A 12333-nucleotide genomic window follows, 5' to 3' on the forward strand; every position below is an offset into this window, starting at 1 on the left:
GTTGAACTCGTCTTCATTCCGCCTCCATTTAGTAATTTCACGAAGGCCAAATATTCCCTCCACATTTTGTGTTTTTCAAAAGCATTACAGAGTTACACAATCTAAAGATTTAACTTTCCTCTCCTTCACAATCCACTGTCAGCAGAAAGAGTTAGCTAGGGTTTAATGAAGACTCCACCTGGCAACTGTTTGTTGTAATTTCAGTTGTCTGCGATTAGTTTTACAGACAACTGAAGTAGGTCATGAATCCCACTATGTGAATAAGCTTGTGTTCCAGGAAAAGCAATGGACAACAGATTACCTATATGTATCCCTTTGATTAATTTACACGAGAAAATCATGGCTTTCTAATCAAGTCAGTGAACGTCATTTTTGCAGCAATGTCATGGTTTGTTAACTGCTAATCCTACTTAACGGAAAGGTATTACGCTACGCATTGATCCCTGATGTAATTTTGGATGGCAACAGCCAAGACTAATAAAATATAGACATTTATGTTTCAGTCAGCTGCATCACTTTTGCTCATGAGGATTAATGTAAGTGAAATCCCTCCCTGGGAATGTGCACAAGTGAAAAGACACAATCATGGGGGTTGGATGTGTTGGGGGTGGTCACGAGCACTCACAGACACGTCTAAATAGATGCACACATAAAACCATTCAGACTCATGTAAAGGGCATCCTATTCACACGGCCTTGTGAGGTTGCCTCTATGATCTTTTAATTTGCATGGATCAACTCTAATCCCCGATCCTGCTCATGTGGTTTCCACCTCAGTGACCCTGGTGGAAAACATGAGAGCAAGGCAGGATATCAGAGGTTTTATCCACTTTTTGTTTTTTTTTATTTAATTTTATTGCTTTTCTCTCATTTAGGTCTGAGTGAGCTATGCATTTCAAATGTATTTAAAACAATTATTCAGCAAATGGTTTTGTGCTTGTAGTTATTTTTTCTCCAAGCTACTGAACCGCTGAATATATCCTCAGAACTAATAACAACCGTAAGAAAGATAAATAGTCTTCACAAATCTTCATCCCCGGGTTTACCAAGTAAGGATAATCATTTACCTGAGGGAGATCACAAGTCTTTTTATTTATTTTCAGATATGTTAATGTGCAATTAGCTACATAGCTACATTTCTGTTCTAAAATCTAAATTAATTATTAAAAAAATAAAGCCAGGGAAGGGATCAGTCCAATAAGTGGCAGTTAAGTAAGTTTTATAGTTTGGTCCCTATCCAATTTGAAAAGACAGTCTTAGCATTCCTCCTCGAAAACCTCTAAAAATCTCTGTTACACAATATTAAAAAGAACCAATTAAAAACGTTTAGATCTCACTACATGAATCCGAAGAGATATGTACTCTAAAAGGGAAATATTTTGTCAGAAAGAGATTATTTTGTTTAGTCATCTATTTATTTTTGCTGCGCTCCATCTTCATTTACCCTAACTTAGTAATATGTGTACCTATGCTTCTGCTGTACTGTTACACATGCTGCAAATAAACCTTATTATTACTTTCATATATCCCTTTTTTCAGCACTGAAGATGCACGCAGACACTTCAGAGCCTCTCCTGTACAGATACCCTGATGAATAATGAAAACATGTATCATACAGATGCAGAGTACACACCCTTCCCATACACAAACCCCTCCCAACTCTCTGCTGAACTGCTAATACTGTCAGTGACCTCGTAAATCAGTGCTACTTCATTTGACTAATATGAAGGGCACCATGTGTAAATAACATGACCTTTGCTCACTCTGCAGTGTATTTGTGGGTGATTTCTATTCAAACATTTGCCTGTGTGGTGTTATTTCAAAGCCTATATTCTCCTGCTTGGGCAGTAAAGATGTTGAGCATGTTATATTCAAAGCTTTCACTGCCAAATATTGTAATGGGGGCGTATTTGCATACGTACCGGTGAGGTAGATCAGACATAAGAGGGAGAAGAGGAGATGAAGGGATGGAGTGATTTCACTAATGAAATGCAATTGCATTTCATCAAAACATATCCACTTCTAAATTCCTGACAAATAAATAAATAAATAGACAATGACAATGAGGCAGTTGAGGAGCAAAGATGTGCAACAGATCACCATTTTATGAGCAATGTATTATAAAATGATTGAAATTCCTTCAAACAATGATCTCTAATTACATGTAGAGCCACAATGTCTTGAATGAAATGAAGTTAATGGGACAAAATATTAAAATATATTAGGTTTATAGAGTTTACAATGAAATAAGTTAGAACTTTTCTAATATTGCGTTTCTTTTTTCATGATACCTTGACTTTCTTATATATACAAATTACAGTGGGAATTGGAGAGTGAGGTCAGAGATAATCAGCTGACACAATTGTTGAGTGATTCAACACCTTTTGAGTCTTGAATCCTGCCAAGTGACCAGAAACTCCCAGGACAGGTTGACTGAAGGCATAAGTAGCTATTCCATGAAAAATTACAACTTCTGCAAATGTGTTAAGCTCATATCTGTTAAATATGTTGACGTTCATTTAGGTTTCATTGTAACAGAATCAATTAAATCTTCATGCATACTTGCAGTGAAAACTGTGCTAATGCATGCATTCGCAGTAAGAGCCGCAGGCTTTCTTCCTTATTAAAGGTACTCGGTGTTTTTTTATTTACATAGTATAAGACAGAAGATGTGGCCTTAACATCAGTCAGAATCCAACAGCTGCCACCAAGTCCCCTTCAATAGCCAAGTCACACCAGATCCCCAACACAGCATTTAACAGGGCTCATGCCCAGGACTTACACCATCCTGCAAAAACTGAGCAGATTTTCGGGATAAGAAAAAAACTTAAAAGGGGGAATACGTACAAAGAAAACAACTATTTTTAGGATGGGTACCTTTAACAGGTTGTGGATCGGTGGATTAATGTGCATATTTTAGCAGGGGTGGATTTTATTTATTTTTGTTTTTAAAAGCTGAAAATTCTTTAACAGCTTCATTCATGTTTGTTTCAGCTGTTAGAACCAGATCATTATAAAACAGAACGGTTTCCCATCAGCTTGAACCCAATGCAATGCAAGTGACTGAGGAAGAAGTTGATTTCGAGTTTATAACAATATCCTGGTTAGAAAAGAAATTTAAATAATAATAATAAAATACTTTATTAACATTTATATATTAAATTGTGCCTAAATTGTTTTTGTGCTATTTCTATAGAATGTATTGGCATATTAATTAATATATTGATCCATTAAATGGGGGCATTAAGGATCTATATTGGATAGAACTGGTAATCATTGATAAAACTGTGTTTGTACACTGCCAAACTCAGCTTAATCTCTAAATGATGTTTGACTCACACTGACTTACTCACACAGACAGGCAAACAGGGAACAGTGCCAGAACTTATGGATGTTTTTGGCTTTGCAGTCAGAGGTGCACAAAAAGCACACACATCTCTTTCACAATATATGTATCCATTAGAAAAATAAAGTTTGGCCACTATAAATAACCCTACAAGGGGAAGCCTCATGAGGGTACTTCAATAAAGGCAGACTTTATGCTTTCAGATAGTAGCTACACGATGTGTCTGTGTCAGTAGATACTGATCCATCCCACCCTCACCCCAGGATCACGACTACATCTACTCATGGCTATTATTTGCTCAGCTGCGTTTCCACTGTGGTGTAACTGTGATGTTTGCCTGTGTATGAGTGAGTCACCTACACTATGCAGTACAGTGTAATGCTCCATGACTCTGCAGAGAACCAGTACCTGCAACAGCCTTGCATCATAACAGCAGGACTAGTAAGAGCGGGCTCAACGGCTAACATCATGTGAAGAACATCGACTTAGAGATTTGACTATTGAACACAAGCTGTGTGGGTGCAACATCCTCTATTTAGCCTACAAGCAGGATTTAGACACTACCAAAGATGAGCATAAATGACACCTGCACTCCAGTTAGGCTACAATAACTTTGAGTGAACTTTAATGAATTTGTGCATTTAAGCCAGAATGACTGCAATGCACTTTTGCGAAAGTTCCCATTGAAGAGCCTCCCCCCGGGCTCTATAACACAGCTGTCAATTATGTTGAAGAGTGCTTCACTCTGCGAGGTCCCTAAGGACAGTCCATTTGAGGGTGGAAAGAACATCAGTGTTCACACAGTTAATGTTTCCCCTTTAGTTTTTCTTTTGCTTTAAAAAAAAACTGCACACTGGAATCCACTTGTAAACTCTTTAAAACAAAAAATAAAAGAAAGCAAGACATTCTTACGATCACAGTGGACCATGGTTTACGACAAGACATTGTTGCTCCGGATGAGAGCTGCAGGTTCTGGTTCTCTGTTATATTACACTGAACATGAATGCTTGGTGTTCTTTGCGACCACAAGACAATTACAGTACCTGTCAATGTTATGCTGTCTTTTTATATTTGTCACCAATTCAAAGCAAAACAATGTTGTGACGTACATTTTTAGAATTTGGAAAATGTGTATTTTAATAGATTAATACAATGGCACCTTATTTGGTTTAATACCAATTTTCTCTTGTTGCTACAATTGCTAACAAGTGTTGGAAAGAACTGTTACCATGTGATTGGTTGGGTTTTTCTTTATGTTATTTCTATTGAGACTTTGTTAGCTGTATGCTATATTACCATCCTTTAGCATACTTGTGACACAAAAAAAAAAAAATTTTGAAAAGTTGTAACAGCTGGATGTTCTATATAGTATATTTGGAATAACACTATGATGTTTATGGAAAAATATTCTTAAAATTATACTAAATTTTCCTTTGTTAGTAAAATTGTCTAATTTCATTACCAAAATTTACCAGAGCCTTTACAAAAGATGTTAATGTGCAAGCTTTTAAGGTTTTCTAATGCTACTGCCTTCCAACGTACACATCTATGGCAATAATGAACCATGATCAAAGCTGTTTTTTACCACTTGGCAACCAATTTTTGCATGATATTTTATAAAAAAAATATATAAAGAAAAATAAATCATGGATGTAACACAACTTCATCCATGAGACACAAATGTCTCTGGACAGTCAAGATCCTTGAAGAAACAAATGACATTATGGTGATACAGTGATGCTTGGAAAACAAAGTGAAGCGCTGACACAAAACCAGATGTTTTCCTGATTTTTTTCCTCATCCTTTCCCCATTTCATTCTCAGGAAATACAATATTTTTTCTCACTCTGCTGTTTTAAAACTCCTCTCATTGTTTGTATCCTGTCTTCCAGTCTTTCCAACAAAATCAAATATTAAATGCTATTCTGGTGGCAGTCCAACACCAAATGGTGAATAAAAGTTTTGGTAAACATCTGGGGAAATTTGCTTTATTTCTGCTCCCCCCATCCTGTCTGCATTTGAGATAACAAATCATAAACATGCTCCTGCAGACTCTCAGAGCAACTCGTTCACAACCAACAGCTGAAACCAAACGTTCACTCATAAAATATGGCGTTAGCCTGTGCTGGTGGTGCTTTGAATGGCATTGGCACATTTTATTTCATTTTTAGGCTCTGCTACAAGATTATCATTTGGCAAAATGTGAAACTGCAACCTTTTGCTCAGTGTCCATTCAAAGTGGACACTTGTTAAATAACCATATATTTGGCTGCTTTTTTTTCTTTTTTTTTAACTTTTTTTTTGTCAGTTTTAACCTAGAAAGAAAAAAAAAACATGTTTCTTATACAAGAAAAGAATGTAAGCACACACAGCTGATATCATCTAAACTTAACGAACCAAGATAATGTCTGAAATTTGCATCATTTATGGGTTAAAATAAGGTTTTGACACTGAGAAACTCCTGTGTACTTCTTTATATAGTAAAAACATTTCTATTAACACAAATTGTAATATTTAATGGAAACTTATACCCTCTAAAATACTTCTTTTTTTTTTTACCACAGAAGGTTTCTCTATGAATTTGAATACTGATTTGTATTTCACTGATGAAGAACAATGGCAGCAATGCAGTGGAAGTTATTTTACTTTTAGTTTATCGAAATTTTGCCAAGTCTCTGTGAAACTCCAAGATATTCCACCAAACCATATCTTCATTCCTCACTTCATGGTGACAGTTTGTGGAAATTTTCAAAGACCAAATCTCTGCTTATCCATGTCTAGTTGAGATTAAGATTAAGATTTTTACTGAGCAAGTCATACTCAGTCTGCCAGCAAACAAGTAGACTTGAACTGTGTTGATTAAATTTGCATGGGCCCTTTTACATCTGTGGTACAAAAAGAAAAGGTTACTAGGTGAGGGTGGGGTGCTGCATTGTTCTTCATCAGTGGTCTTTCTTGTACAAGAGGGCATGACCCAGAGCGAACGCGTAAAGCAACGTGGCCTTCTTCCTTCTTCGTTATGAATTGTTCAGTTTGCACAATTCCATGGCTGATGAGTGGATCCCTGGTCTGAGTGTGGGGCTCTTCCCAGGTATTCTCCCAATATTGTTTTGTTTGGACCCAGACATGGGCATCAAAGGGGAGTAAAGACTACTGGAGAGAGCTAGAGACCAGATCTGAAGCTGAAACATCCAGCTACTGTAAATCATTAGGTTTTACATTTAGGTTTCTCCGCAAAACGATTCAATCAGTCCGCCTCCACGGGGAACGATGAGAGACTAGTGCAGTGGCTGCTTGTCAAGTTTTTTGAAGTATATCTCCATTGCTCAGTGTAGATAAGGGGCGAGTTGTTATTTTTCACACGTGATGAAAGTATTTTTCATCCTACAGGTTTTTAACAGATTGCATTTGCATATCCAAAGATCCAAGTAATCGAGTTCCTGCATGTTCCCAGGATTCAAATCCAGTCCCTCGTGCCGCAAATGTCCATCAACTCTAGTCTGCGTACAGATCTACAAACTTGTTTCTCTTAGAAACATGGTCCCGATGCTGTAGGACACTTTCCTCATAGAGGTCGGAGGAGCTGAGCGAGAGCTGGTGAGAGAGGCGTGGCTGTGCGAGGTCCCTGCCTCCAGGAAGTAACATGTCCCTGGGATCTCTTTGGGAAAATTCTCTGGGAGCTCAAGCCGCGAACGAGGGACAAATGAAAAGGAGCGGTCATCTTTCAATAATCTGTTGATGAGAAAGGAGGAACTTTTACTTAAGAGTACAAATCCAAAAAAAGAACATGAAATAGATGTAAATATATGTACATAAACATGTAACATTTAGACATTTGTGTGTGGTGGAGATACTTACTGATAGGTGGTTGGACTAACATTGATACATCTCGGATGGCTCCCAGATTCAAACTTGCTGGCTAGAGTCACGTTGTTCCCAAACAGGCAGTAACGTGGCATTTTAACCCCAACCACGCCTGCCAGTACTGAGCCTGTATGGATACCTATCCTTAACTGAGGGAGGAGAAGGACGTGGTTGAAGAGGGACGTTGGAGGGAAAGAAAGAGAAGAAGTGAAGCATTTATGTGAAGCATAAAATGGTGAACTTGATTAAGCTATGTGGAGGTTGCTCAAAGGCCATAATACCATAGAGGCTTTTTTCTTTTAATTTAGCCCTTTCGTTTGTTTATTCAGATAATATTCATTAAACTAAAAAAAAACGAGGTGTGTCTTATTTACTATACTTCTTGATTTTACTACTTATTTCAGAAGAAAACACTGTTCCCTTTAACTTATTTATTTATCCAACAACTTTAGTTAGTAACTGGCTATGTTTCAAAATGTTAACATCTCCAATAGTTCGTCAATGCCTGGTTTTATTCACCTAATTTGGAATTGAATGTGTTCTATAATGTGTAAAAGACCTGTGTCTTTACAGGACTTTTGCTTCAGTAAAAACTAAGTTTCTCTTTGACTGCTTAAGAAAATTAAGACTGTGGCTGAAGCTAAGAAGAGTGGATACAATTTTGAGCAGTGTGACTGTTTAAAATAGAAAAAGAGAAAAAGTCGCCTGACCAATCACAGAAACAGATCACTATGACAGAAATATACTGAGCTTGTGAAACAGAACAAATGCTGTGCTTACAATCGATTTCCTTCTGGCCAGTTGGAAAACTGTTTGAACAAGTTACTGTCAGTTTTTTTAAGGACTCTTTCATCTGTGTAACTGGATGAGTCGCCGTTGCATTACTGCACCGGCACATTTAAGAAAACCTTTTTGTTGACATTCCTTTTAATTAACGTAATTCTACATATACATTTCTTTCCATTGTGTATGTGTACATAATCCTATGTAGACTGCATTAAAATCTTATTATCTGTAGATGAATTAATCGTTTAAATCACTTAATTTACTAAATATTAGTGGTGGTGGAGAATCACACATTTTGACTTCAGAAATATAAGAAATAAGAATCTTATGCTTTTTATTGTTTAACAAGATACAAATTTGGAGATTATACTCAGATAAAGAGACGAATTGAACAGTATTTGTAGTTTTAACTATTTTCTGCAATTTAACTCATAAAACCATGAAGATAATATCAGTTATCATATATCTGGATTTATGACAAAAAAGTGGGGGGAAAATCGTATGATTTCGGTCTGAAGGTAAGTCCCCATGTCCTCCAATGACAGCAAATAAACTCGGCACTGCAGTGGACATTCATAAATTAGATATTCCTGCTCAACTCAACTGTGTGTGTGTGTGTGTGTGTGTGTGTGTGTGTGTGTGTGTGTGTGTGTGTGTGTGTGTGTGTGTGTGTGTGTGTGTGTGTGTGTGTGTGTGTGTGTGTGTGTGTGTGTGTGTGTGTGTGTGTGTGTAGTGTAGTCTTCATACTTCCACATTACCCGTGGATGCTATGATCTAATATGATATTGTGTGGGAGCAGATTTTAAATAGCATAGTGTGAGATGGAAATTAATCTGATGAATGATTGATTCCATCTCTTCTTGGTAACAGCTAAAAAGCAATAATGTGGTGTTTATATTACAATTGTGGTGGTAGTATGAATCTGTAAATCACCAGAGGGAGAATGAAAGCCGCATAACATCATTCCAGTTCATGAACACTTGACCAACTTCTGAGTTACACCACTTGGGAACAAGTTATTATACACCAGTTAGACATTAAATGAAAACCATTGACAGATAAAGTAAGTTCCACTGCATAACTTGTTACAGTGCAATGTTCTGCAGGGAAAACCTGAACCACTGCATTCACATGGAAGATATTGTTAAACTCTTTCTGCATGCCTGAACATTTCTTCAGACCAGTCATTCCCCCAAATGAAAACAGCACTACGTCACAGCCTCCACATTCCCCTCCCAAGACCAAAAATACTTTGAAGGGCTTAATGAATGATGTTCACCCAGCCTCCAAACCTAAGTGAGGACTATTTTCTATGGGAAGAAAACTCAGTGATCAAAGTCCCCATTCTACAACTCACATGGTTAAGAGTGTTACATCCTTGTATGAGGATACCCTCAGGTATTCTCTGTCCATACCATGATTGGTCAGAGCTCTTCTGTTAGCATGAGCAGAACAGCCCCATCTGCTTCCTATGACCTTTATTTTTGTTTGATAGGGTGAGGAGTAGAGGCCCGGTTCAGTTTATATGTTTGCATGCTCAGTTGAAAAGACGAAAAGAAAACTGACAAATGTGTGCGCGTTAAGCCTGATTTATGGTTCTGCGTTAAATCGACGGCGTAGGGTACACGGCAACACGCACCGTACGTTTGCATCCCCGCGTATCCTACGCCGTAAGCTCTGCGTTGGTGCAACGCGGAACCATAAATCAGCCAGTGTACGTCACTCATCTGCGTCCAGCGCGCAGTTTCCTGCACCAGCAAGACGCTGCTCTCTGCTGCTCCGTTAACACAAAGTAACGATGGATATTCGGAAGTGGTTCAAGCACAACCACGCCAACAAGTTTATATTTATGGTTATATTTATTATTGTTATTTATTTTTCTATTTTCTGTTGCTAGATTGTCTGATGGGTGAAGTAGCCCAGACTAAATGTAGCATTTTCTTTGTTCTGCAGCGATATTGCTGCAAAAATGCACTGGAAAGACACTTTAAATATTATTGTTTGACTGGTATCATTCCACTTGAAATGACTGTCATATTTAGTGATGGTTTTGAGCTGTATAGATAAAATTAGTTTAAATTTCTATGTTTTATTTTCAGGGTAAGAAACATCTGTTGCTAGATTGTCTGATGGGTGAGGTAGCCCAGACTAAGGGCCGGATTTACTAAGATCCTAAATAAAGTGTACTAAATTGCGTGTGCACTGAAAAAGTTTGCGCGTGCTGTTGTTGTGTGTTTTGCGAGTGATCAACTAAGATTGCGTGCGCAATTGATAACAGGTGCAAACCGCAGTATTTAAATGAGGTGTTGCGCGTCTTACGCTTTGCGGCGCAAACTTTGCGCCATGGAGAGTGGATGGAAAGCAGGATATAGTCGCAAGCGCAAAATGAAATTTGACGAGTTGGAGTTAGAGATATTAGTGGAAGAGGCAAATTGTTGTGCCGTATTCAGCACCCCTGCCGTGAAAAGCACCCCCTCGTATATTCAATGATAAGTAGACCAAGAAAAAAAAAAACACACTGACACTTCAATATATTTATCTATACACACTCACACAAACACATACTTAGGAGTTTATATTATATATATTTACAAATATTATGGAAGACAACACAGTAAGCAGGCTATTAAATAATGACATCAATAACCATTTACCCGATTTTTGTTATCTGTGACTGTGATTGTGGGAAAGTATGACTATTGTGGAATCCATGAGCGCATTTAAACAGGAATCATTAACACAAAACTGGACGCTAAACAGAACGTGACACGGAATGAGAATATCATTTTTGTCAGACGAGGGGGTGCTTTTCACGGCAGGGGTGCTGAATACGGCACAACACTGGGGTATGACAACTGCAGAACAAGTATAGGCGCACAATAAGAAACACTTTTTTCTCCATGAAAACACGCGATTTATTTATTATCACAAATAAAAAAATGAATGTGCCTCCTGTGGCAACCTTTTGCTGAATAATACTCGATTTAACATTCAAATAAAATATTTCTCCTTTTGCATGTGGAGATTAGCACCTTCCTTTCGAACGTATTAAATACAGACGCAATCACAATCCCCGCAATTACTTTCAGGCTTGGTAAATCTCATTGCGCGTGGTAAATGGACCAATTTGCATCTTCCCCTCCCAGTATTTAGCGATTTCTGGCGGGTACGCCCCATATTGATTATTCATCAGGGCAGAAGTACTAAATGAATTGCGTGTGCTATTTTGCGCATTTGAGAGGCGCAGTCCTCTTTGCACGCTGTTAGTAGATCAGTTGGCACTTTGGTTTGCGGGTGATGTCAAGTTTGCACACGTTTTTACACACGCAAACCTTTAGTAAATCAGGCCCTAAATGTAGCATTTTCTTTGTTCTGCAGCAATATTGCTGCAATAAAGCATTTGAAATACACTTTAAATATTCTTGTTTTGCTAGTATCATTCCGCTTGAAATTATGGGAAAATACATAATTTAGTGTTGAATAACGTGCCAGGCATGTGCATCCCCTCTGATCTGAGATGCAGCCCCAGTCATCATTTTCTAGAACCGGCCCTGAGTAGACTCATAGCTTCTCCGCCCATTGGTCCACCCATTGTTTCAAAAGAGCAACTATGAGAGGTGGTGACATGTTGGACAAACACTGACAAGATTCTTTTGAAGAATGCCCCCAAAACAACCACATGAGCATATATATATATATATATATATATGTATATATAAATATATATATATATATATATATATATATATATATATATATATATATATATATATATATATATATATATATATATATATATATATATATATATATATATATATATATAAGAGAAATCTACTGAGGTAATTCAGCAGAAGCCTGGGGCTTTTTCATAATCTTTGAACATCTCATTCCAACACACTGCAATGTAGTCATGGCAACAGCTGAAGGTTGTAGTGAGATAGAAGGAGCACAGACAGGCAGAAAGACAATGGGGGATGGTGGGGGGTCAGAGCAAGTCTATAATTAGATGATGGGACATTGACAGCAAAAAAAGGGGGGGGGGTAAAAAAAAATTAAACAGACAGTAAGCGAGAAAGGGCTGGCAGGAGCACCAGCGTGACCTATTTCTGCAGCTAAACTGCTTATGGATGGTCATATACTACAACAGACAACCACTGACAGACACACAGAGATTAATAAAGGACTATCTAATCTAAACAAACCTGCATCTGTTTTCACACTCCTCTTTATTTGCGAGTATAGACACAGTAATAGTCATAGATGCTTCCCCTCTGTTTTGCTATGAGTCAGCATTCGAAGCACATGGCCTTCATTGAGCCCAAGTACAAATGGCGCA

General features: G+C 37.7%; 1 protein-coding gene across 1 annotated transcript in view; it reads right to left on the reverse strand.

Annotated features, from left to right (window-relative positions):
• Positions 1–2636: 2636 nt before the first annotated feature.
• gucy1a2 (guanylate cyclase 1, soluble, alpha 2) overlaps positions 2637–12333 on the reverse strand; it is a 57421-nt gene continuing 47724 nt past the window's right edge. The window contains exons 8-9 of the mRNA XM_061719253.1: positions 7203–7357; positions 2637–7076 (exon numbers count right to left, since the gene is read on the reverse strand). Coding sequence (XP_061575237.1) covers positions 6857–7076; positions 7203–7357 — 375 coding nt within the window. The 3' untranslated portion in view covers positions 2637–6856. The remainder of the gene's footprint in view (positions 7077–7202; positions 7358–12333) is intronic.

The sequence above is a fragment of the Cololabis saira genome, chromosome 4, assembly GCF_033807715.1.
Source record: "Cololabis saira isolate AMF1-May2022 chromosome 4, fColSai1.1, whole genome shotgun sequence".
Lineage (NCBI taxonomy): Eukaryota > Metazoa > Chordata > Actinopteri > Beloniformes > Belonidae > Cololabis > Cololabis saira.